The sequence below is a fragment of the Oryctolagus cuniculus genome, chromosome 7, assembly GCF_964237555.1.
Source record: "Oryctolagus cuniculus chromosome 7, mOryCun1.1, whole genome shotgun sequence".
In the NCBI taxonomy this organism is placed as follows: domain Eukaryota; kingdom Metazoa; phylum Chordata; class Mammalia; order Lagomorpha; family Leporidae; genus Oryctolagus; species Oryctolagus cuniculus.
The window spans coordinates 140,736,201-140,760,882 of NC_091438.1; the positions used below are offsets into that span (position 1 = coordinate 140,736,201).

At 61.3% G+C, this 24,682-nt stretch overlaps 1 protein-coding gene across 4 annotated transcripts in view; it reads left to right on the plus strand.

Annotated features, from left to right (window-relative positions):
• The window catches only part of COL16A1 (collagen type XVI alpha 1 chain), a 46,389-nt gene that overhangs the window by 15,132 nt on the left and 6,575 nt on the right, over window positions 1-24,682 (plus strand). For 2 of the 4 annotated variants that reach the window (XM_051832133.2, XM_017350238.3), the window contains exons 27-62: window positions 506-541; window positions 652-696; window positions 930-1,061; window positions 1,765-1,800; window positions 2,004-2,111; window positions 2,336-2,458; window positions 2,544-2,597; window positions 2,744-2,785; window positions 3,129-3,164; window positions 3,250-3,303; window positions 3,491-3,559; window positions 6,221-6,274; window positions 6,365-6,391; window positions 7,142-7,201; window positions 7,391-7,438; window positions 7,572-7,625; window positions 10,706-10,759; window positions 10,960-10,992; window positions 13,006-13,122; window positions 13,211-13,252; window positions 13,350-13,436; window positions 14,041-14,085; window positions 14,900-14,944; window positions 16,532-16,585; window positions 17,072-17,125; window positions 17,582-17,635; window positions 18,986-19,030; window positions 19,139-19,192; window positions 19,443-19,478; window positions 19,794-19,856; window positions 22,242-22,313; window positions 22,485-22,538; window positions 23,102-23,146; window positions 23,311-23,355; window positions 23,626-23,679; window positions 24,062-24,115. In XM_051832133.2, coding sequence (XP_051688093.2) covers window positions 506-541; window positions 652-696; window positions 930-1,061; window positions 1,765-1,800; window positions 2,004-2,111; window positions 2,336-2,458; window positions 2,544-2,597; window positions 2,744-2,785; window positions 3,129-3,164; window positions 3,250-3,303; window positions 3,491-3,559; window positions 6,221-6,274; window positions 6,365-6,391; window positions 7,142-7,201; window positions 7,391-7,438; window positions 7,572-7,625; window positions 10,706-10,759; window positions 10,960-10,992; window positions 13,006-13,122; window positions 13,211-13,252; window positions 13,350-13,436; window positions 14,041-14,085; window positions 14,900-14,944; window positions 16,532-16,585; window positions 17,072-17,125; window positions 17,582-17,635; window positions 18,986-19,030; window positions 19,139-19,192; window positions 19,443-19,478; window positions 19,794-19,856; window positions 22,242-22,313; window positions 22,485-22,538; window positions 23,102-23,146; window positions 23,311-23,355; window positions 23,626-23,679; window positions 24,062-24,115 — 2,085 coding nt within the window. The remainder of the gene's footprint in view (window positions 1-505; window positions 542-651; window positions 697-929; window positions 1,062-1,764; window positions 1,801-2,003; window positions 2,112-2,335; window positions 2,459-2,543; window positions 2,598-2,743; window positions 2,786-3,128; window positions 3,165-3,249; window positions 3,304-3,490; window positions 3,560-6,220; window positions 6,275-6,364; window positions 6,392-7,141; window positions 7,202-7,390; window positions 7,439-7,571; window positions 7,626-10,705; window positions 10,760-10,959; window positions 10,993-13,005; window positions 13,123-13,210; window positions 13,253-13,349; window positions 13,437-14,040; window positions 14,086-14,899; window positions 14,945-16,531; window positions 16,586-17,071; window positions 17,126-17,581; window positions 17,636-18,985; window positions 19,031-19,138; window positions 19,193-19,442; window positions 19,479-19,793; window positions 19,857-22,241; window positions 22,314-22,484; window positions 22,539-23,101; window positions 23,147-23,310; window positions 23,356-23,625; window positions 23,680-24,061; window positions 24,116-24,682) is intronic. The other 2 variants (XM_051832131.2, XM_051832132.2) reach the window with 2 other exon arrangements.

The following is a 24,682-nucleotide window of genomic DNA, read 5'->3' on the forward strand; positions in this document are numbered from 1 at the left end:
TGATAATCGCAGCTAACATTTCCCAGGCCTCCCCGGCTGAAATGCCTCCTCCCACTCACTCTGTCGCCTCCCTCGGTTTCTTTGCTTCCTTGCTGTTTGAAGTCAGTGTTTTGAGGGTTCTGAGTGTGTAAGCCCCGCGAGGCGTTTTAGCCAGCGCTGGTTGTCGCTGTGCACCTGCTGCCTGGCCCAGCGCTCCGTGTAGGAAGGTGAAGGACCCAGCTGTTGGGTGAACGCAGATGAGCTCTGGGAGCCGGGGCAGTGTGAGCGTGGGGCTGGGAGTCTGTGAAGGCGGACGTGGGCCAGAAACATGGATCTGAGCCCCTGGCTGGCCACAGGGGCCTTGGGGGAAGAGCTCTTCTCTCTCTGGGCCTTAGCTTCCCTAGCCAGGAAATAGGATGTCGTGTAGACGTCCCGGGGGGTTCCTCTTGTAATTCTGGGTTGAGGAATGTTCTAGCACCCAGACCCCACCCCTTGTCTGACCATGCCTTCTCTGCTCTGCTCTCAGGGTAATTTTGGGGAGGCGGGGCCAGCTGGCAGTCCGGTAAGTGTTGTCTGGGACGGCAGCCGCTTGGGGGAGGACAGGTGGGAGCGATTGGCCTGGGCCGGTCCCCGGCAGATGCTGGGTGTCACATGTGGCTTCTTATCATGCAGGGGCCACCAGGGCCGGCAGGACCAGCGGGCATCAAAGGGGCAAAGGTGAGAGGGGACAATTCCTAGACAGACACCTTGCTTACTTCCAGCCTCCCCGCTCCTCAGTGCCTGGGCCCTGGAGTCAAGACCCCCTTTGACAGCCCCTGCCTCTGTTTCATGCCTGTTTCCCCCCAGTCTCTCTTGAGATACTCCCTCACCTGTGTCAGAATCCCAGATCCCAAGCCTGGCCCTTGGGCCCCAGAGCTGGAGAGCCCTAGCCCGATGCCCTTGCTCCACAGGGGGAGCCTTGTGAGCCATGCCCAGTCCTGTCCGAGCCCCAGGATGGCGTTGGCCGCATGGTGGCCTTGCCCGGCCCTGCTGGAGAGAAGGGGGATCCCGGGCCTCCAGGCTTCGGCCTGCCGGGAAAGCAGGTGAGTTCTGGGCCTCTGCAGGCAGAGGCAGACAGGGCTGGGTCTCTGGACTCCCTGGGGGTGGAGTTGGGGGTGGAGGGGGAGGGGTCAGTGTCTCTGCCCCCAGCAGGAGCCGCCCTGTCCTTTACCCTGGGATGCAGTGGGCAGAATGGGCAGAGAGCGCGCTGATTTAGGACTGGGTGGGTTCCCATCCCAGCTCTGCCTCTTACTGCAGCTTTGACTTGAGCCCCTCGCTTTCATTCTCCACACCCCCGCGTCCCACCAGTGGCATGACCGTAAGGCTTAGCAAGGACGTGTACGACGCGAAAGCCACACACAGCGGGCCCTGGAGAAATGATGGTGGTCACCACTATGATCCTGATGACTGTTACTGCTTTGAAAGGAGCAGGGGCTGGGACATACTGGGCACCCTGTGCCAGGCACCACTGCACACACATGAGCTTGTCCGGTCGCCTAAGATCCCCAGGGGTCCCACCTTGTGTGGTTCTCGTAATTCCAATTTGACAGGTGAACAAACTGAGGCGCAAGCTGGAGGAGGTAACTTGTCCAGGTCGCCTCTCTTAACCTCCACCGATTGCTCCAGGAGCCTGTGAGCAGGGCTCTGGTCTATGCTGTTGAGGGTGGGGCCCCAGGCCCAATACTGCACTGGGCACTTTGGGTGTCCAGTACAAGTGAATGGGGACTGGCAATGTTTTCTCCTCAGGGCAAGGCTGGAGAGCGTGGACTGAAGGGGCAGAAGGTGAGAGGTCCTTGGGGGACGTGGCGGGTGGGGGCTCCTCCTCTCCGATGCCCTCCCCACTGCTTTTCCCTCACTGGCCTGTGACCCCTCTCCGCCTCCTTCCCAACCCCCAGCCCCAGGCAGGGACTGTGTTTATGGGTCCCATGGGGCAGCCCATGTCTAGCTGGGTGACCCCTGGCCCTGGTGAACCCCACTCCTTACAGGGTGATGCCGGGAATCCTGGGGACCCGGGAATGCCAGGCACTGTGGGGCAGCCGGGACTGTCAGGAGAACCTGGGGTGCGGGGCCCCGCAGGGCCGAAAGGAGAAAAGGTCAGTTGGGGGTGCAGTTTGTGGTGCGAGAAGCATGAGGGCAGTGGGGTGGGGAGGAGGGCAGAGCTTGTGAGGTGGGGCTGTGAGCCTCAGAGGAGGCCAGCGGCCCGCCAGGCTGAGGTGTGGGCAGCAGAGGGGCGGAGCGCTCAGAACAAGGACCCCCTTTGCGGTGCCTGTCCCTGGCCGGGCTCATGGGCTCCCGGGCTGTGCCCATCTCTGACCAGGGTGACGGCTGCACTGCCTGCCCCAGCCTGCAGGGAGCGTTGACCGGCGTGGCGGGGCTGCCTGGGAGGCCGGGCCCCAAAGGAGAGCAGGGCCCAGAAGGCGTGGGCCGGCCTGGCAAAGCGGTGAGTGCGGGCTGCCTGGACTATGCCTCCTTTTCCTCGGCCCCTGCCTCCCATGGGGATTCCAAGGATCCCCTGTGCCTTTTAGGGTCAGCCTGGTCTGCCAGGAGTTCCGGGGCCCCCAGGACTGAAGGGCACACAGGTATGTGTGGGCTACAGCTGTGTGGGGATAAGGAGATACCTGGGGTCAGCCGGTCTGGGATGGGGGGAAATGGAGACAGGTACAGAGGAGGGAGGCGGGTGAGGGCGAGGGGTGTTTTACAAGAAACTGTGCCTCTGCCTCTCCAGGGTGAGCCAGGGCCTCCAGGAATAGGAGCACAGGGGCCCCAGGTGAGTCTCCAGCCTTCCCTTTGCGTGTCCACCCCCAACCCTTCCATTAGACAGCTGCTCACTCCCATCGCCCCAGACTGCAGGGCTCTGGCTGGCTCGGTTGCTCACAGCTGCAGCTCTGGGAGCAGAGTCAGCAGCAGCCCTGGCCGCTGTTGCTTTTGTCAAGGCCTTGGCTTAGACCTCCAGCTCTCTGACGTGCAGGGTCTCCCTGGGGTGCTCCCTCTGAGTTTGGGCAAGCAGACACTCCACCCTGGACCAGGTCTGCAGTGGGGTAAGACCACTGGGTCCAGAGGGGCAGGTTGGCCTGGGTGCCATGCCCCAGTGTGCCCTTTCTCACTTGCAGGGGGAGCCTGGAGCCCAGGGCTTGCCTGGCATTCAGGTATGTCTGCCTTGGGCCCGGCAGAGATGGACGGGGGAGGGGCCACTCTAGGATAAGGGAAAACTGCCCGTGCTTTCTTCTGCAGGGCCTTCCGGGACCTCGGGGCCCACCCGGCCCCACTGGAGAGACAGGTGCCCAGGTAAGCCTCTGCCTCCCTGGGCGCTGGGCCTGCAGCGCCTCCAGGTGCTCTGGCAGTGGGTACAGGGTCTCAGGGGGCTGAGAAGTGCCGGCCAGAGGCCTGCCCTAGGCCTGAGCTCAGCTCACCCGGGGGCCTGTGGCCAGCTGCGAATTGTGTCCCTGCAGCCTTGTCACCCTCTCTCCTCCAGGGAGCTCCAGGGATGAAAGGAGCCACTGGGCCTGCGGGGCCTCCAGGTGCCAGTGTCTCTGGCCCTCCGGTAAGAGTCCGCTCTGTGAGCTGTGCTGGGGGCATTGCTGGGACCAGGGACCTTGCTGCTGGGAAGGGGGCAAGGGGCTGACCAAGCCTTTCCCAGCAGCGTGGGGGATGGGAAGAGGAGAGCGGGCTCAGCAGGCCCGTCTCCTGAGGAGGAAGAGAACACTGTTACAGGGAGTGCTTGAATGGTAATAACGAGCACCATTGCTTTTATAAGAGGCCCACAGAGACACAGACGCAGAAAAAGAGAACTCCCATCCTCTGGTTCACTCCCCAAATGCCCACATCAGTCAGGGCCAAAGCTGGGAGCTGGAAACCCAATCCAGGTCTCCCACATGGACAGCAGGAACACAACTACCGAGCCATCACCACTGCCTCCCACCCTGTATCACATCCTAAAGAGAGAATGGAGAAAACACGGACTTTGGGCTGGACAAACTTAGGTACATTGGCAGGAGGCTGGAGTCAGGAGCTGGAGCCAGGAATCGAACCCAGGCACTGCGGTGTGGGACACCAGTGTCTTAACCTCTGGGCTAAATGCCTGCTCCTAATTGGCACCATTTTTTGAGCAGTGACTGTGCTGAGGCCCTGTGCTAAGCCCTAAACACAGTCTGTCACTTCTTCCTCATAAGGAAACTGCTATTATTGTCCCCGGTTCATAGACAAGGACACAGAAGGCTCAAGAGAGAATGACAGGGGCGGAGCCACGAACCTGCACCCAGGCCTGTGTGACCCAAGCCCGCCCCTGACTTCAGATCCTGGGGCCCTTAGGGACGCTCCAAACCCATGCTGTCTGCGAGAACTCTCTTCGTGGCTGGGAACATTCTAGGTGGCAAGACCTGAGACAATGCGTCAGGTTTAAAAGATGTGTCTATTGAACAAATTGCATAGATTAAGTAATAATAAATGCATTTTCTCATTTTAGTCATCAAAGACCTGTATAATAGCCAGATTCTGCTCCGCATGAACCCACTAGAATTTTGCAAGATGATATAATTTTAGCCTAAATCAAAGAAATGCTACCTTTCAGCTGGGCTGTGCCATGCTGGGTCGTGGGCAAAGGTATAATTTTTCTTGGGCTTTTGGTAATGTTGAAAATAGCCCAGTGAATCGTGTCGTGTGCTTTCCTGTCTTTGTGGGTCCCTAGAGAAGTTCTGGTTCCAGTTTGGGAATTGCTGACGGATTCCTCCCCAGGGTACACCAAAGCCCAGAGGGCACGGGACTTGCCGTGGGCGCAGCAGAGCTGGACAGTCAGGCCTCTGCCTGTCCCGAGGAGGCCCTGGAGGGAAAGGCAGCGATGCCGAGGCCCTGTGGGCAGGTGGAGGGTCCCAGGGGAAGGCGGCCAGCACAACCCCACCCCTCTGCCACACTGCAGGTTCTTCTACGAGTGCTCTCCAGCTCGCCCCTTAAGCTGAATCCCACCCGGGAGACCTCCCACTCCTAGCCCCTCACTCACTACCTGTGTGACCTCAAGCAAGGGCCAGTTCCTCAGAGTCTGCAGTTCCTTGTCTGTAAAATAAATAGTCCCAGGGCTGGCGCTGTGGCCCAGCATCCTCTACGAGCCCTGGTTTGAGTCCCGGCTGCTCTACTTCTTCTTCTTCTTCTTCTTCTTCTTCTTCTTCTTCTTCTTCTTCTTCTTCTTTTTTTTTAATAACATACTTTCTTTTTTTTTTTCTTTTTGACAGGCAGAGTGGAGAGAGAGACAGAGAGAAAGGTCTTCTTTTACCATTGGTTCACCCTCCAATGGCTGCTGCGTCCAGCGCACCACGCTGATCCGAAGCTGGGAGCCAGGTGCTTCTCCTGGTCTCCCATGCAGGTGCAGGGCCCAAGCACCTGGGCCATCCTCCACTGCACTTCCAGGCCACAGCAGAGAGCAGGACTGGAAGAGGGGCAACCGGGACAGAATCCGGTGTCCCGACCGGGACTAGAACCCGGTGTGCCGGTGCTGCAAGGCGGAGGATTAGCCTATTGAGCCGCGGCGCCGGCCTGCTCTACTTCTAACTCAGCTCCTAGCTAATGCACCTGAGAAAGCAGCAGAAGATGGCTCAAGTGTGGGAGACTGTGTGCAGCTCCAGTCTCCTGGCTTCTGCCTGGCCCAGCCCTGGCTGTTGTGGCCTTTTGAAGAGTGAACCAGGGGATATAATCTCTCTCTTTCTCTCTCTCTCTCTGTGTCTCTCTCTCTCTTTCTTTCCCCTGTGTCTCTCCCTCTGTCATTCTGGCTTTCAAATAAATAATCTTATTTTGTTTAAAAAAGGGCATTGAAAATAACAGAAAAAAAAATAGTCCAGTCACTCAATGTGGCATGTGATGGAGAGAACGTGTGTCACACACTAAAGAGAGACACTTGGGGTTGGCCAGCCTGGGTGCAGTGATGCTGTTGGGTCTATTGCTATCTCCCCTTGAGCTTCCTGAAAAGTGGAACCATGCCACCCAGCAGGGCTGGGTGTGGGGGCTCCACCCTGTGTTCCTGGTCAGGCACGTGGCCCACAGGTGCTCAGGCAATGCCAGTTCTCCTCCTCCTCCTCCTCCTCTTCTCTGATTGCCTGCTGTGCCTCCGTTGCCTCCTCTAAAATGTGGGCACTGGGGAGCCTGGTGCTGCGCCTGCTGGTCCTGCCCCCTCCTGCCGGCCAGCATCACCCACTGACTCTGGGCTCTCTTCCTTCAGGGCCACGCTGGGCAGCAAGGACAGATGGGCCATCCAGGAGTCAGAGGGATGCCGGTGAGTCTGGTGCCAAGGGGCAGCAGGAAGTTGTGGCTGGCCCTGCTCCGCACCTCTTTCTACTCACCTCCCTATGTTTCTTCCCTGCAGGGCGAGAAGGGATCTCGAGGAGAGAAGGTACGACCCAGACCCAAGGACCTGGGACCCATTCCCAGGGGGCATTAGCAGTGCCTGCAGCCCGCAGGAAAACCCCTGTGTACAGAGATGCCCTGGCTGCAGGGTGGGGGCCGGAGACGCATCCTGATCTCCATGCCATCCACCTGCTCCCTGATTCCAGGAGCCCCCAGAATCCCTTACTCCCCTAGTTGCTGGCCCAAGACTAAATTAGGACAGCAGGAGGCCAGAGAACAAGGTCCCGCTCCCACTGGCAGCTGCAATTTCAAAGCAGGCGGGGTGGAGTCAGAGGATGAAGCAGGAAGTGAGTTAGGAAGGACTGACAGGGAGAGGACAGACAGGAGAGTCTGGGAGAGAAGGGCTTGGAAGCCCAGCTGGGCCAGAGGTGCAAGCCTGCAGCAGGGTGGAGCTGCGGCTGTGAGGTGAGGACACCCGTGCCGCTGCACGAGGCTGTAACTGAGCAGCCCCAGTGACAAAAGTAGCCGGGCTCTGCCGAGTCCTCACCGGGTGGTGGGACCTCGTGTGCAGGCATCCAGTCTGGAATCACGATTTCAGTGTTACCCACAAGGAGGCTGAGGGTCAGAGAGGTTGGACAGGTTGCCCGGGGCACCATCGGAAGCGGCAGATGCTGCACCTAAGCCCTGGCCCCCCTCTCTGGAGAGCACACTTGGCCTCCCAATATTGGTTTCCAGAGGCCTCCCCCTGACCCAGCCCACTCCTGCCCACCCCTCACAGAGGCTCTTGTCTCTTTAGGGTGAGCCAGGGGAGTGTGCCTGCCCCCACCGAGGCGACCCCATCTTCTCTGGCATGCCGGTGAGTGGCGCTTAGAGTCTGCGCCCCAGCCAGGGGATGCAGCCTGGCTTCGGCCAAGCCTGCTGTTCTCCAGCAAGGGCCTCGCAGGGCTCCGCGCCCCAGCCAGCCGCCTCCCCACGCAGCCCCGCGCTTGGTGTGGACGTTGCCTATAACCTCTCCTCTTCTTTTGCGACCCCCACTCCCACCCAGGGTGCTCCGGGACTTTGGATGGGCAGCTCATGGCAGCCGGGCCCGCAGGTGTGTCGCTTGTCTCCCTGCCTCTCCTCTTGTTCGCCGGCGCCCTGTGGCTTGCCCGCCCTGCCACTGCTGCCCCCAGCGATGGGGCACAGCTCTCCTCTGGCCCTGATTCTTTCTTCTCTCTCTCTCTCAGGGTCCTCCGGGTGTTCCTGGACCGCCAGGGCCCCCTGGAATGCCTGGGCTGCAGGTAAGGGGGGAGGAGAGAGGGAAGGGTTCGGGTGGCAGGGTCGTGCGGTCACGGTGTCTGCTCTGTGCTCTGTGTCTGCTCTGAGCAGGTGCTCCTCAAACTGGTCCCAGCCGTGCTCCCACATGCTCTTGTCTCCAGGGCGGTGAGGAGGGGGCCCGCTGAGCCCAGCCCTTTATTTATTTATTTTTGCGGAATGCCCTGTTGTGTGTTAGCATCCGGTAGACGCCAAGCTCAGGCTTTGGTCAAATGTCAGAAAGGCAGGATCTGGGTCAGATCAAATCTCTCACACGGTCCAGAGCTCTGCCATTTGATATTCGTTCACACAACACATGTTTTTGTACACGTGCTGATTTCTGAGCACTGGTTTAGGTGCTGGGGACACAGCATTGGACAAAAATAAAGACCCCTGCCCTCCTGGAGTTTGCAGTCTAGAAGGAGAGACAGACAATAAGCAAGATGAATCAACAGAATGTAGTGTATTAGACGTACGCGCTGCGGAGAGAGACGGAGTGGGAGTCGGGGTGGGGATAGACGGTGCAGGGAGGGCAGGAAAGATATTTGCAAAAAGTGCTGAAAAGGAGGTGGAATTAATCAAAACTTAAAGGAAATGGGGGGCAAGCTGGTGATGGAGAGCAGCCTGGTCAGGGAAAGCAGCAGGTGCAAAGGCCCGGAGGTGGGAAATAGCAAGGAGAGCAGGGACTTCGAGCTGAGGTGGGTGCGGCATTGTCACTGGAGCGTGCATTCCAGACTCAGGCAGCCCGATTTTGAATCCCAGCTCTGCCATGTGCTGTCTGTGTGACGCTGGGCAAGTTAGTTGACCTCCCTGTGTCTCAGTTCCTTCATCTGTTAAGTAGGGATAACCACAGCGCCCCCACCATAGGGCAGAAACCAGTGCATGGGAGGAGTCAGTGTGTGCAAGGGGTCTAAGCCGAGCCTGGCGCGTGCTAAATGCTGGGGAGGCACTGACCATTGTTACTGTGATGACGGGGGGAAGTGCTGTGTGGCCTCCATTCTCTCACCCATCTGAGCCTTGCATCATGCTCCTCCCTTACATAAGGAAGGGGGTGCTACCCCCTTAGTCACGGCAGAGCAGGATCTCAGCCATGATCATTGGCCACGCTGGACTGTGCCTCCCCCACGCAGAGCACTCTCTGCTGCCTTCCGCTGGCAGTCAGCACAGCTCCCCAGTGGCTTGCACAGCAGGCCACCTTTCCCAGAGGGCCCAGGAGGTCCAGCAGGAAAGCTTCCGTGCCTGTGACCCTCAGCCCCTGCAGAGTGACTCCCACCTGGAGAAGCAGAGTGACTCCCACCTGGAGAAGCAGAGTCACGTGGTGGCTCCTCCCCACCCCAGCACACCGCCCCTTTCTGGGCTGGGAACGTGCCACGGCGAGGAAGCCACCATTGCTGATGGGAAGCTCCACCAGGATCCCAATTCTGTGTGTGTGTGTGGGGGGGGGGGGGTTCTTCCAGTTTGCTTAGGGGAAGCCAAGAGTCCTTTCAAAGCGCCCCATTCACAGGGAGCGCTGATGGGCTGTGAACCCTGCCAGACATGCTGACATTAGGCAGAAAAGAGTGACCGCTGAGTCTGGTCCCGGGCACCAGAGTCCTCTTCTGGTGCCAGTTCCTGAGCCCAAACCCAGGCTGCCACCAGCAGGCCCCTGCCCTGTGCCGAACAAGGTGCCGGAGGGCTCAGCCGCTCCTGTCTTGGGATGCAGAAGCAGGCTCAGCGACGCATGGCCCTCGCTCACCCAGTGCCTTGTGATCTCGTTTCATCCCAAACCATTTCACAGATGTGGAAACTGAGGCACAGAGGATAAGAAATCTGCCCGAGGCCCCATAACTAGTAGGCAGTTGAGCCTAGTGTTAACTCAGGCTGCACTCTTTAGTTCTATGGTAGAGCAGGTGGAACGCCCACTTAGTTCTGGGGGGGTCAGGAAGGGATCACCAAGTATCAGGCTTGAACTCGCACATCTGCGCTGAAGAGAGGAGCAGGGGTTGAGTCATGATCGAGGGCCTGATCATAATTAGCACGCAGGCATTGTCCCTGTGCCAGGCACTGTCCTCCACCCTGCTGGTGCCGAGGAGGGGGCCGCCTGGGTGGGAAGGGACGCGGTGGGGCTGGGTGAGGGCTGCCTCCCAGTGTGACCCAAGCCTGGAGGAGTCTCCCAGCAGCGATGTGTTCCGGTGCTGGGAGCTGGGATTTGAAGGGAGGCCAGGTCTCGGCACAGGCCAAGGAGATCCCGTGCAGGGAGGAGCGGGCCAAGCAACAGTGCCTTCACTCTGCACGTGTTTAATGTACACTCCCTCCTGGGAGTTCAAGTAGGGACACCCCCCCCCACCTTCCCTGGAGAGTTTAATACCCAGTTGCACACTGTGAGCTGGCCAGGGGTCCTGGGAGGCTCCCAGGTGTGGAGGACTAAGCTCCCTATAGCCACTGTCTCCTTGAAGCCTCACCATAAACTCTCCCTGTTTGACAGATAAGGAAACTGAGGCATGGAGTCCCCCCCCCCCCCAAGTAATCTGCCAAACATAGCTCGTCATGCAGCTAGATGGGTCTGAGCCGCAGGCACACGCCTTGCTGTACACACGAACGTTCTGGGGATGTCTTTGGAGGAACGAGGCTGAAATCGTCGTTATGAGAGGGGTCGGAAGCCGGTGGTCCCCATTGAGTCCCAGCCCTGTGACTTTTTTCTTTGGTGGCCTTTGGCAGTTTGCATACTCTCTCTGAGTTTTTTGCTCTGTTTTTAACATGGAGATAACACCACCAGGTAACCACGATGATTATAGGAGAAAATGCCAGAAACTGCTTAGCCCAGAAAGAAATGTTAGCCACATGGAAGCGCCTCTGCCTGGTTTTGGTTGCACCCCGGCCTGTAGGGAAAGCACTCTCTATTGGGCTGGTTTTGGGGGGTCACTCCTTTGGGCCTTCTTGGCTGCACCTGCAAAGGATCTGGAGACTCCCAAGCTCAGAAGAGATGTGAACCTTGTGCCCGTCAGGGCTTGGCTGGGCAGGACAAGGGAGCAGGGTGACCAGCAGGCTGGAGAGAGGGGGCCACTCATTCTTGTCTTCCTGGCTGCAGGGAGTGCCTGGGAACAACGGTCTGCCAGGACAGCCTGGGCTCACCGCGGAACTGGTAGGTACCTGCCAGAACTCACTGGCCACCCCCTCCCTGCCCAGGGCTGAACTGCCCACGGCGGCTCCTGCGGCTGCCATGGGTCGGGAGAGTCCCTGTCCTCTCCCTTCCAAAGCTGGGAGAAGCCGAGGTAATGCTTCCCTAGGCTGCCCCAATTCCCCATCCCTCACCTGCTGTCCCCCACGCTCTGTCTCCTGCAGGGGTCGCTCCCCATCGAGCAGCACCTCCTCAAGGTAAGCGGGCACGAGGTGGGCTGGGAGTGCTGGGGTTGTCCTCAGGGGACTCTCCTTGTAAGTGCTCAGTTGCACAGACCTTGCAGAGGAGGGTGGGAGGAAGCAGAGCGCTGAGCGACTGGCTGGCTGTTTGTAGGGAATATGCGATCCATGCAGTTGCCTTGCAGGGCCTAGCTGCTGCCTGGTTCATAACAGACCCCCAGGCACCATTTGCTTAAAGGAGTCCTGGGAAGGGACCCATATGGCGGCTGCTGTCAGCAGAACCCAACCTTGAGTGGGTCCACGGCAGCTGGCAGTGAGGCCCTGGAGCTCCAGGGACACATCAGGGCGTGACCTGCAGCAGAGCAGAGACGGGCAGTGGAGGGCTATGAGGAGAAAGGCTGGTGAAAGGCTGCAGCCCCTCTCTGGTCAGTGCAGAAAGAATCCAGCAAGGGAATGAGAAGCCATGCCAGTGGTGCAATACAGGGCCTGGGTTTGGTGTGCACCTGCAAACTGCCATAAGACCCCACCCCATGCAGTGGAAGGGTCAGGCTTCGTCACCACAGGGGATGAGGGTGCACTCATTCCTCCTGCTGCCTTCAGGGCTTTGCACTTAGCATCCCCAGGGGGCCCTCCCAGCCCTGGCCCCAGAGCATGCCCCCTTCTCCTGGCACTGCCACTGGCCAGGACGTCCCTCAGCCCTGCCGGGGACCCGGTCAAGCAGAGTTTGAGACTGCCTGCCCCACCCCCCATGAACAGCTAGACACAGCTAGAGCAGGAGGTGGGGCCGACCCTCTGGTGCAGCGACAGTCGAGATAACTGCGGGCTTGTGACAAGCAAGACCCCGGCATCCTCATTGCGGCTTCTGTCAGCCTGGGTCTCCCCAAGTCTTGCCCCTGGGCGGTGACTGTGTGGCTCCAAACCCAGAATTTGGCATTTCTTCTCGTGACCATTCGTTTGTTGGTTTCGTAACCACGTGCTCCACCGTCATCCCCAAATGCGCCCACTGAGCGAGCGGGGTCTGGAGAAGGGGCTGGGTGGCAGCCCAAGGGGTGCTGCATCCACAGCCCAGAGGAGGCCTGGGCCTGGGGGGAGAGCGCTGGCTCAGGCCGCACACTGACAGGGCCGCTCCGGGCTCCTGCCTACCCAGAGCAGTCCCGCCCGCCTCTTGTGGGCGTCAACTTGCTCTTCTGCACAATGTTCATAAGATCCCCACCCCCTGAGCCCTGAGCACCGGATGTGAAAATGTGCGAAGGTCCATTGCCACTCCTGGCCTCCCAGGCACAGAGTAAATGGTGACTGGTGATTGCTCTCATTGGGCGAACAGTGAAGGGGAGAGCAAGGGCTGCTGCCTGGGAGGCCATGGCCACCACACCAGGCCACAGAGAAACTCCAGGCCCCCCAGGCCCCTGCAATCGGACACTGGCTTTTTCTAGTGGGTCTGATCCTTCCGTGGGGGACACCTGTAGCTTTTATCAAAATTTCAGAGAGATCTGTGACCCGAAGAAGCTGAAAATCCCGGGATAGCAGCAGGCCCTTCTGATCCCGACCCAGCCTGCTGGGGAGCCCGGGAGCAGTGGGGTCTGCTTGGGCCACCCGGTCCCAGAGGGCGTCTGGCACGGCCCGGCTTCCCCCACAGCGGTTTCCCCCGCTCCCTTGGGCCGCGAAGCTGCGTTTGGAGCCAGCATTTTCAGCCTCAACCCGCATGCCTTGTCCTGGCAGTGGCTGCAGGCTGCGGGGACAGCCGGGACAGATGGTCCCTCTGCGGGCCCCTCCGCCTCCTCCCACACGCCTGTCTGGAAAGTGGCTCTGGCTTGGTTTTGCCAGAGCTCCTTCCTGGAGGAAACTCAAAGCCGATGGCTGGGATTGGGTCCCCTGGGGGCGGAGCAAAGCTGCCGCAGGCGTGGGGCTGGGGCAGGAGAGTGTGGGCTGAGGACGGCTGCTGGTCAGGGTGCCCCCGTGTGGCCCAACCTGGCCATCTCCCCGCCCTGCCGCCCCACCCCAGGCCCCACTGCCCTCCCCTTCCCTCCGCAGAGCATCTGTGGGGACTGCGTCCAGGGCCAGACGGCCCGCTCTGTGTCCCTGCTGGAGAAAGGAGAGAAGGGAGACCAGGGCATCCCCGGTGTGCCAGGACTGGACAACTGCGCCCGGGTAGGCGCCGGGCTCGGGGCAGGCCCGGTGGGGGAGGGCTCCCTGCTTGCCTCACCTGACAGAGCCCCACCTTGTCCCCCACCCCCAGTGCTTCTTGGAGCGGGAGCGGCCCCGAGCTGAGGAGGCCAGGGTGAGTGGGCCCCACCTGGTCTTGCCCCAGTCTGGGCTGCACAAGGGGTTGGGGGAGGCCCTAACTGCCCACTCTCACCACCCCATCCCCCCTCCAGGGAGACAACAGCGAGGGAGAGCCCGGTTGTGCTGGGAGCCCTGGCCTGCCTGGGCCTCCGGGACTGCCAGGCCAGAGAGGAGAAGAGGTAGGACCAGGGGCCAGGCCTCAAGGGGGCTGGGGTTCCCCATCAGCCTCAGAGGCCAGCCAGGGCCTCCTCTGTCCCCGAGGTTGCTGGTTTCTCCCCATGCTGGTACCAGTTGGCTTTTCCTCCCTGGGCCCCTCTTCTAGGCCCACGCCTGCCCTCCAGCTCACGGCTTAAACACCACCTTCTCTGGGAGGCTTTCTTGGACCATCTTCTTAAAAGTGGAGCCCCCCAGGGCCCCTCCCTGCGCTGTACTCATCCCCATCCCACATCCTGCACGTTGGCTTGGTTCAGGAGCATCCCACAGACACCCACTTCGTACCCGTACCCACGTCGTCCCAGAATGCAAGTGCCTCGAGGCAGGCGATGACGTCCTGACTTGTGGGTGGCAGTGTGCCCCGGGCACCTGCACCAGCACTTGTAGTGTCCTAACAGCTGTTCGGTTAAATGTTCACTGGGTGACCCAGTGGACAGAAGGGCAGTTTTAACATCCACTAAATGGGCCTCTTTTGGCAACAGCCGCCCCTGCTGCCTCTGGCTGGAGCGACTGAGTTGGGAGTTGGGAGGCCCTGGCCTCTTCATGCATTTCCCTTGGTTTCCTTTGCAGGGTCCACCTGGCGTGAGAGGCTCCCCGGGTCCTCCAGGCCCTATTGTAAGTGTCTGCGGTGCCCTGGGCTGTTGGAGCTGCTCTCAGAGGGGTCATAGGGCTCATACATCCTCTGCTGTCTTATCCCCCAGCTGCCAGGCAGGGCAAGAGGGAGGTGACACCCACTGTCCCCCCCTTTCCCGCCTCAGCACCAGACCACGGAATGCCCTGGAGCTGCCTTCCCCAGGGAGGCCCGCAGGGCGTGTGGGTGCTTCCTCTCCCCCGCCGCTGTAGTCGACACTGGACTCAGGAGCCCTGGGCAGCGGGGGGGGCGGGGAGGGTGTGTGTGTGTGGCATTCTGGCCAGACATTTCGCTAGCCCTGTGGCCCCAGGTGCCACGAAGTTTGGGGGCTGAGCTGGAGCTGCCGCCCGTTGCTCTTGGGGCCAAATCTCGAGCAAAGTCTCCAAAGCCCAGGCCAGGTGCATCCACCCCAGAGTTCCCTGCGGTGTTGATGTGGCAGGAAACTGGAAGCAACCGGCAAAGACAGGAAGAACTGAAAATGCGTGGCTGGTGGGAGCCACCTACTAGAGGTTGCGGGGCAGGCAGGATGGGCCAGGCAAAAAGACAGGAGCTTCCACTCTTACAAAGGTGCCAGGAGGATTCTGGAAGACTTGGGAAGCACTGTCTGACTTGGGGGCGGATTCGCGTCTCTGCCCCTGGACAGAGGAGCCAAGGGCAGGAGCAGCTGCCCCTGTGGGCCGAGAGCACCCACGAGTCTCTTCCTCCAGCGGCCTGGACAGTGCCGCCCTGGCCCCCAGCCTCAGGCCGCCCCAGCGTGACTGTGCTTGTGAGATGTGACCTGCCTGTTTCTCCCACCAGGGCCCCCCAGGTTTTCCTGGTGCTGTTGGCTCCCCCGGATTGCCCGTAAGAACCTAGCACTGCACCCCCACCCCCACCTGCCAGCCAGGTCTCTGTGCCTCGTGCTTGTCTCCCTGTCCTGGTGTTTGTTGTCGCCCTTCAGGCACGGTAGCTAACGACACAGCTTCCCACAGCTTCCCCGAGGGGCCAGCAGCTTGGACGTCCTCCCGGGTTCTGCCTCTTTTCAGTTCTCCCTCTCATCTTCCCGCTGCCACCCCCTCTTGTTTCCTCTCTCCTCGCCTGCTCACAATCCTGGATCACTCCGCGCCCCTCCATCCCCCCCCCCAGCTCTCTTACCTTCTTGCTTTAAGTTGGCGCCCCCCTGGAGCCCCTTTTCTTCCTCTCTTCTCCCTTCTGCCTCCTGCTCCCCACCACCTGCCGTGTGGACGGAAGATTTGCTGAAAGTCGTTCTTGGGGCCCTGCCAGGCCCTGGCTCGGAGCCCGGCGGAGACGCCAAGGCTTCACATTGCAGGCTGGCACAGGTTGGCTGCCCTGCTGCTTGGCAGGGCTGTCCAGAAGCACCCCAGGGATTTAAAGGCAGCCGTGCCTACACCTTTCCCACCATTCTAGAGGAAACCCTCAGCTTCCTCCCCTGCCTCTCCTCTTTCTTGGCGCCAGTCCCAGGCTGCTCCGAGGCTGGGCACGTGGCGCCCGCCGGTTGGGTTTCTGGGTGTCGCGGGGCCCCGGTGCCTTGGCCCGCTCCCTCTGCCAGGTGTCGTTAATTGCTCTGCCGTCGTCATTGTCACAGGTGTGTTTAAGTCACCTCCATCCTCACCGCTGCTCCCTCCTGGGTCACGGAAACTAACCTCCTGTTTGTCAGATTTTGTGTTCCCGGGGCCTGGCTCCTCTCCTCCTAAGCCTGGCGACAGAGGCTCAGGGAGCAGGGCCCCTCCTTGTCACAGCCCCATCTGTCCCCACGTCCTCCTCTCTGGCCGGGCCTCGTGTGTTTCTGCTTGCTTGGGTGAAGGGGCCATCTGTCCGTCTAGCCATCTGTCTTGTGTGGTGGAAAGGTCTGGGTGTCGTCTCCGGAGGGGCCGAGGGAGAAGGGGGCAGAGAAGGTGTGCTCGTGGTGGCGTGGTGACCCCGCGCAGGTCAGGAGTGAGGGCTGATGGGCGGGTCTCCAGCGCTGAGTGGCGGGAACATCACTTCCATGCTACAAAGTGGCAGGGGCCGCGCTGGAGGGCGTCCTCCTGTGTCTCTCTCCACGGTCCTAATTCGGGGCTGGGTGGGAGGGCTGGACAGGTAAGTGCTGGGCATCTGGTGCCATCCTGTGCTGGGGAGTGTCACTTCCAGAAGCTCTCATTTGCTGTGTGGGGCACGCTGGTGACAGTCACCTGAGGGTCCCCCTGGGAGTCACCCCCCTGGGGGCATATCTCTGTAGCTGTCTGGTGGGGGGTAATGTGCCCAAAAGGCACCACTTGCTAGGGCTTTCCTCCTCCTACAGTCGCCCTCTGCAGCGCAGCTCCTGGGTCACCTCGTCTGGGACGTGGGGGCCGGTCCACTAGCGCCTCCCTTTGCTTAGGATGGGAGCAGAGGCCGTGGGCAGGTGGGAAGTGCGCTCCTGGGTGGTTTCTCATGATTCTTCTCCCCAAGGGCCTTCAAGGAGAGCGAGGCCTCAGGGGCCTGACAGGAGACAAGGGGGAACCGGTAAGAAGAGGGCTGCAGGGCGGGGAGGGGGCCCTGGGCTGGGAGGGGGGTGGCTGCCTGATGGCAGGGGGAGGTGGACTCCTCTTTCTGAGACTCTCTGCCCCTCCACCCAGATCACTCAGTGTGGGGGTCTTCGCAGCCCCTCAGGACCAGAGATCTCGATGTGCCCTGACTCCCTGGAAGGAGCACGTGGCCCTGTGTCCTCCCACGGCATCAGCCCTCAGTGTGCCCTCCCTTCCACTGGGTCCTCATCACCCCCCTTGCTGGCCCTCTCCTCTGGCTCAGCCTCCGGGTCCTGGAGCCTGGGGCTTGTCACAAAGTCCTAGGTCTTGGTTACCACCAGGGGACCTGTGGCTTAGGGCAATGTGGGTCCAGGGTGGTAGCTGTCCTGGTGGAGGGGGATGGGCCTCCACCATCTCCTGCTCTCAAGGAGTGGAGAACAGAAGCGGTGAGGGGCTGGCCCATCACATCTGTCTTTATTTGCAGGGTCCTCCAGGGCAACCTGGTTACCCAGGCGCCATGGGCCCCCCGGGACTGCCTGTGAGTAAGGGGAACCTGGATGTGGGGGTACTGGTGGTGTGGGCAGTGGTCGGGGCAGGACCAGGCTGGGTGTTCCTCCGCAGGTTGCCCCTCTGCCGGCATTTCAGCCCCTGCCTCTGCTTGCCGTCTGTGCAGCCTCCTCTTGGAGCTGTTTGGCGGTGTGGCTCCCCGCCCCCCATTTCTGCCTTGGCTGGGCAGATTCACAGAGCACCCTGCAAGTCCCAGACCTGTCCCGGGGTGCGGGGAGAGCAGGGCAGACGGCTGGGAGGCGTCCCCCTACATGTCCCGCTTCCCACTGAGGGCCGCAGCCGCCCGGCCCCACCTCCCCCAGCCATCCTCCTCAGTGCCATCTGCCTCTGAGTGCCAGTCTGGGTGCCAGCTGCAGGATCCACCCCTCACATTAGCACCGCGACAGGCGGGCCACGGGCTAATTCCGCTCTCTCTGCCGCTTGTCAGGGCATCAAGGGAGAGCGCGGTTACAGCGGGCCCGCGGGAGAGAAGGGGGAGTCGGTGAGTCGCCCGCAGCCCGGGGATGGACAGGACCTGTGGGAGGAAGGGCTTCAAAGGGAGCTGCTCCCCCCCCACCCGCTGCTGCACCCACGCAGGCGGCTGGAGAGAATGTTCTAGCAGCCTGTGAAGGAGCAGACCGTGACCCCTGCTGCTGCTGCCCCGAGCCCGTCCAGCTGAATCCCAGCAGGCTTCGTGGGGACTGGCGGTGGGGGCTGCCCCGGGAAGGGGGCAGAGGAACTCCTCTTCCTCCTCCCCCGCCTCTTCCCCTTCTTCTTCTTCCCCTTCCTCCTCTTTCTCTCCCTCTTCCTCTTCCTCTTCCTCCTCCCTCCCCTCCTCCTCTTCCTCTCCCTCCTCCCTCCCCTCCCCCTGCCAAGGCAAAGGCTGGTGGGCCTGAAACTCTAGCCCCAGCCCCAGCTCTGGGCGGGCGGGGGCTGTGATTAGAGGAGGAGGACACCAAGAGCCCCATGGCGGGACTCCCCCAAGGGAGGAAGTGCTGGGGCCTGGACTCCTGGTGACAAACCTCCCACGCCTCAGCTGAGGCTCCAACTCCCTGCTCACAAACTTCAGCCAGGCCTCAGTGGGATTCCAGAGACCTCGTCACACATATTCAGTGACAGACGTTTCTGGCGGGCCCGCTGGGCTCCGGGCTCCCTTCTGAGGACACTGAGGGACAAAACAAGCTCTGCACTGAGATGAATGAACAAAGACCTGTGGATGATGAGAGCTGAGACCTATGCAGGAAACCGCAGGCTAAGGGGCTGGAGCCGGTGCAGGCTGCTTTTCAGAGCGAGGTCCCAGAAGGCCTCTGTGAGGAGGTGTTTGGGCCCAGATCTGGATGCAGGGTGGGAGGGAGCCCAGAGGGAGTGGCTGTGTGTGTGTGTGGGGGGGGTGCTGCAGGAACAGCCATCTGCTGATGTGCTCAGGTGGGGACGGGTGGGGATTCCAGGTAAAGGGGAGAGCCGTGCAAAGGCCCAGTGGTGAGAGCACAGGGAACAGCGGTCTGACTGAGCAAGGCAGGAGAGAAGGGAGGCGGGAAGGGTGGTTGGCACTGGATCATAGGACACCTGCAAGACCGGCATTGGTGGAGGGTATGCCCCTCTCTCCATGGGCAGAGGGGAGCAAGAGAGTGACATGCTCAGAGCTGTGCTGGGGGAAGAGGAGGTGGTGGCCATCGGTGGGCCAGGTTGAAGTGAGCCCGGTGGTAGCAGGACGGTTAGGGGGCTGGCGTCAGGTAGCTCAGGCGAGAGAGGGAGGGCTGCCAGCCGGAGTTGGCTCCTGCCGCACCTGCCTCTGCTCTGTGCCGTGCCCCCCCGCCCCCGTCAGTGACTGACTGCTCCCTCGTGTCCCCAGGGCCCACCAGGATCAGAAGGCCTCCCAGGTCCCCCAGGCCCAGCAGTGAGTGCGGGAGGGGTGGGAGACGTGGATGTGGGACCCGGTGGACCTGCCCTGGGTCAGAGGGTGGGAGGACTGGGTTCCAGCGGTGTTCTTCTCTGTGGGCGACAGGGGCCCCGAGGAGAGCGAGGACCCCAAGGGAACTCTGGTGAGAAGGGTGACCCGGTGAGTAATGGCTGAGACCTGGATGTGGGAGGTACAAAGAGGCGGGGTCTCCCTGCCTGGTGGTCCCCAGCTCTCTTTGGCACCTCGGGCCTCACCTGCCAGCCATGGTGGGCAGAGGGGCGAGCCCTGCGGCTCAGCTTGGGGCTGCCTCATTCTGTCACACACACACACACACACACACACACACACCCGCTCTCCGGTGGCCAGGCAGGGCGGGGCGGCACAGCACTGTCCCTTGCTTCTCCCCTAGGGATTCCAAGGTCAGCCAGGCTTTCCAGGCCCGCCGGTGAGTACAGCCCCAGAGCCGCTCCGTCTGATGTGGTCTCCTCGGGAGGGGCAGGCTGGACCAGGCCAGGCTGGGCGAGGATGGGCCCAGAAGGGGAGGAACAGCCTGGGTGGCCAGGCCGGAGTCCAGGAATCAGGACCTGGAGAGCAAAGCCTCCTGGGTGGGCCCAGCGGCCAGGCAGACACCATGCCCCTGCGTGGTGTTCTAGGAAGTCCAAACGCATTGCGTTAACAACAGAGAAACACGCACAGGGGGAGCGAAGAAGGGCCCCCTCCTGCCCTAATTTGATTCCCAGCGGCTGCTTTGTTGACACAGGGTCCTCCAGGATTCCCTGGCAAAGTTGGAGCCCCTGGACCACCCGGACCCCAAGCGGAGAAGGTGAGCAGGACCCCAGGCTGGCCAAAGCCAGGAATCAGCCCCACATTCCCCACACTCACTCCAGCCCACCACCAGCACCAGGCCTCGGGGGAAGTCCAAGACTGGCTCTGTGACATCAAGGCTGGGAGCAGAAGCCTCCGGGCTGGGCCCATGGAACTTGGCGTGGGGGTGGGGGTGGGGAGTGGGGACCTGGTGGGTAGGGGGGAATCCCCCCCAAAGAAGGCACCAACCTGGCACAGGAATGGGTCTGGGTCAGGGCAGCCATGCTCAGGTTGTCCCCAAGGTCCCTTAAGAGGCAACTGGGGGCCTGTGCCCCAGTGACCAGTACGGGCAGGAAGAGCAGTCCGGGGAGACCCATCCATGCTGGCTGCCATTGAGCTTGGCTAGACAGAGATGCGATGCCACCTGGTAGCTCAGCTGAGCTTGGGGTCCCTAGATGTGCCGGGTGGGTGGTGGATGAGGCCCCAGGACTGACTTCCGAGCTTGTCCTGGGGGCCAGGGGCAGGGCAGGAGTCCTGCAGCCTCTCGGGAATTTCTTCTGAAAGCACTCAATTAACTTCAGGTGAGGGAACACCCGTAGGGGGCCCGAAAGGCCAGGGAGGGGGGTGTAGTGGAACAATAGGTCAGTAGTAGTGCCAGGACTGCCAGCTCCGGGAGAGCCCTGTGCCCCTCACCGCCTCCCCGAGCCAGTGCCTGTCAGCCACGAGTGGCCGTGGCGGCTGCCAGCTTCCTTCCCTCCCCTTCCAGTGGAGGGCCCAAGTGGCTGCCCCTGAGCTCCTCAGGCTGGTCACCGCAGAGGATCCTAGAAGCCTGGCCAGTGTGGTTCTCCTCCGGACTCCTGCTGGGGGCTGCCCTTGGCTGGGGCTGTGCTGACCCCTCCTGGTGCCTGGTGGCATTGCACTGCCCCTAGAGCTTTCCCCTATTGCTGGGTCTGGAGGTGGATCCCTTCCCCTCTGCCGCCCACACAGCCACTGGTCCAGAACAGCTGCCCTGTGCCCACTGGGGGAGTGCGGTGCCCGCCCTGCCCCCCACCCTGCCTCTCTTCCTGCTCCTTATCCAGTACCCAGTACCCAGTCCAAGTCACCCACCTGCTCTCCTCACTCTCCTGCCTGGAAATTTCCACGGCTCTCCAGTGCCTGTAGCAGGGGTTTTTGGACTTTGCTTTGTAGTCCCTGAGCCTTTTCTTTTTTAAGATTTATTTGAAATTCAGAGAGAGAGAGAGAGAGAGAGAGAGAGAGAGAGATCTTCCATCTACTGCTATGCTCCCCAGATGGCCACAATGGCTGGGCTGGGCCAAGCCAAAGTCAGGAGTCAGGAGCCACTCCCACGTGGGTGTCAGAGGCCTATAAACACTTGGGTCATCCTCCACTGCTCTTCTCGGGCCATTAGCAGGGAGCTGGATCAGAAGTGGAGCAGCCGGGACACAAACCAGCACCCATATGGGATGCTGGCATCTCGGGGGTGGCTTTATCCTCTACTCCACGCCAGCCCCTCCCTGAGCCTTGTGATCACAAGAAAAAGTTCATGTGACATCTCAGTCTATCAGACAGATGCAAGTGGGGCTGCTTTTGTTAAGACAGGCTAGGAGGCCTTGGAGTCCCACCCTCTGGTCTGCACCTCCTGTGCCCAGCTCCAGGAAGCCCTAGGGTGCTGTGAAGTGCAGTCGGGAGAACACCTTGCTGGTTGCTGGATCAAGTTCAGCACAGTGTTCCGGGCCCTTTCAGGTCAGGCTGTGACTCCAGCCTCCTGGCCCGCCCCACCCATCGCATGGTCCCGGCCACCCAGGCCAAACCTTTGCCTTTCTCGTCGGTTGCTTCTGGCTGCCCTTTCTCTTGGGCCTGCTCCAGCCCCTCAGAGTCCAGTGTCTGGTGACTCCTCTTTATGATGCTTCCCCGGGCCCCAGCCAGAGTGACAGCTCGCTCTGCTGAGCTCCCACTGCCCCCTGTTCACAAAGAGCGCGTGGACTGTGGCGTTGTCCTGGGTCAGGGTGAGCCTGGACCCCTTGCTGGATCACGAGCCCCCTGAGGACAGGGGCCGCCCTACCCTTCTCGTCGTGGGAGATCAATGACCACATCCAGTGGCGTGCTGTGGAGACCCCAGGGCACTGGACACGTGTTTCCAGTTTAGCACATGCCTGCTGAGCCCTGCTGTGCCAGTTCCTGCTCGCTCTGACGAGGAAGCTGGCCAGGACGGGCTCTGTCCCTTCTCACAGAGCAGGGAGCAGGGGAGGGTGCCTTGTAGGTGACATCTAGGTTGGCCTGGACAGCACTAGGGTTAGAAGCCAGCTGTCCAAGCTTTCACGGGTCACCAGAATGCCTGGGTCAGGGCCTGGTCTCCAGGGAGGGGGCCAGGCCCTGCTGACTTTGGGGGTGGGCTGTTTTCCAGGGCAGCGAAGGGATGCGAGGCCCATCAGGCATGCCTGGTCCCCCTGGGCCACCAGGACCTCCCGGGATCCAGGTGAGTGTGTGCCCTGTCAGCCCAGTGGGCATGTGGGGTGTATGTGTGTGTGTGCATGCGTGTGTGCACATGCGTGCATGTGTCTGTGTGGTAGGGGTGGGAGCTGGGTGAGGGGCGGGGTCAGGGGCAGCCCAGCCCAGCCTTGTGGGATTGCCTCTTTCCTGTCCCCAGGGCCCTGCCGGCCTGGACGGTCTGGATGGAAAGGATGGAAAGCCTGGCCTGAGGGTGAGACGGTGGGCTCAGGAGGGCCAGCAGCCCCTCTGCTCCTTCTCTTCCCAAGAGCTGGTGTCAAAGGAACCCCAACAAAGAGAGCTGAAGTGTCCCCTGGCCCCATCAGCGAGCACCCTTGCCTTCCTTTGGTCTCTCCCCCACCTTTCCAGGGGCTCCGGAGCCCTTGGCCTCCAGTTCTCCTAGTGGCCTTGACCAGGCTGGATGAGCCAGTGATGGGAGTGAGTTTCCATCCAGAACCTCGGCTGGTGAAAGAAACCAGGCTGGGTTTCTGAAAGAATCCAGCTGCAGACACGCAGGGCTTTAAGCCAGTCCCGGCTCGTCAGGTCTCATCTTGCCAGGGAAGCTGAAGAGAGTGGGGTTGTGGCAAGGACAGACACCGAGGTCACTCCCTTCTGCACCCAGAGGAGGAAAACGGAGGCCCAGAGATGGGCCAGAGTCCTTAGGGCCCGAAGCAGTCAGGGAACGGTCCCACCCCCTGGGCTAGCTGGGAGGAGCTAGAGAAAGGGGCGGGCCGTGGCCACAACCCCTGTCTCAGTGCTGTTGCTCTCTTTCCCCAGGGAGACCCCGGCCCCGCTGGACCCCCCGGACTCATGGGACCCCCGGTAAGTTGAGCTGAGGAAAGGACGGGAATCTGGGAGGCTCCAAGCTGAGCAGCCGCTGCTGGGGTTGGGGGGTGGAGGGTGTGGCCTAGTTAGGACCGGGCTGGTTTTCTTTGTGTCGTCTGGTGAGGTGAGGGCTTTGACAGCTCCCTGCTTTCCCCTTCCAGGGCTTCAAGGGGAAGACGGGACATCCCGGCCTCCCAGGACCCAAGGTAAGGCCTGGTGACTTGGACCACGCAGTTTTTATCTGCTCTGCGTAAGACCTGAGCGCAGGCACACACAGCGACCTGGCCCGGCCTGGTCTGGGTGGAGCTACCTGACCCTAGGCTGGGCTGCTGTCCCCACGGCTGGGCCTCCTGAGGCCAGCAGCTCAGGGCAGATTGGGTGGTGGTGGTGGGGGGGGTTGTGTGACGTGGGGCCGACTTGCAGTGGGAGAGCCACGTGGACGTGTAGTGAGCCCCAGCTGCCTCTCTCTCTTCTAGGGTGACTGCGGCAATCCAGGTCCGCCTGGCAGCAGCGGCCGGCCCGGCGCGGAGGTGAGGGCTGGGGTCTGCACACGCTGGCTTTAGATGGCGCTGGCCCTGCTCAGTCTCCTTCTGGCCAAGCAGCTGCCTTCTCTCCTGGGCCTTCCAGGGGGAGCTTTCACCAACACTGTGCAACTTGAACCTTCTCCCTGCCCTTAATGGTTGTAGCTGGTTCCCCTCCCTAGAGGCTGCTAGGCACTCACCTTAACTGGCAGGCTCTGGCCTGTCGTGGGCCCTGGACAGCCTAGGGCTGCAGCCCCCAGCCCAGCCTGGCTCCTCTGGCCAGTGGCATTTGTTCTCACCTGCCCTGCTCTGTTCTGTTCCATGTAGCAGCCACATGCATGCAAGTCGATCCACTTCTGTATCATTTCTTCTTTTTGTCTGGCTCCTGTAGGGTGAGCCTGGTGCCATGGGACCCCAAGGAAGACCAGGACCCCCTGGCCATGTTGTGAGTTAAACGGTTTCCGCGGCTGTCACAGTTGGGGCAGGGTGGTGGTGGCCTTCAAGAACGGCTCATAGGAGCTGCCCCAACCACCCAGAGCTAGAAAAGAGCTCAGGTTCAGTAGCCCCCAAACTTCTCACCACGTCCCTGCTTCCTGGGCACTTCACGTTCACTTAGCAGATGAAGGTCATGCAGTCAGTCAACAAATAACCATTGAGCACCTGCTCCACGCCAGGCACTGTTCCAAGCACTGGGTCAACCGTGGGGTGCAAGATATACAAGGGTTCCCGCACAGGCCGGGCAAACACATCCCCGTGAAGGCATCAGGCGGTGGTGAGGCGTCGCAGAGAGGGGCTGGGGGTGACTTTAGAGGAACCCTCACTGCAGAAGTGGCGTGGGAGCTGAGGACGGCATGGAAGAAGGAGCCCGCGACTGAGCAGTGCTGCGGAGGAGAGTCCCGGGCAGAGGGGCCAGCACACACAGAGCCTAAGGCAGTGGGGAGCTTGGGGTGTTGGAGGAAGCCCACGAGGCTCAGAAGGGCTGGGGTGTAGTCTGAGAAGGCAGGGGTTGGGG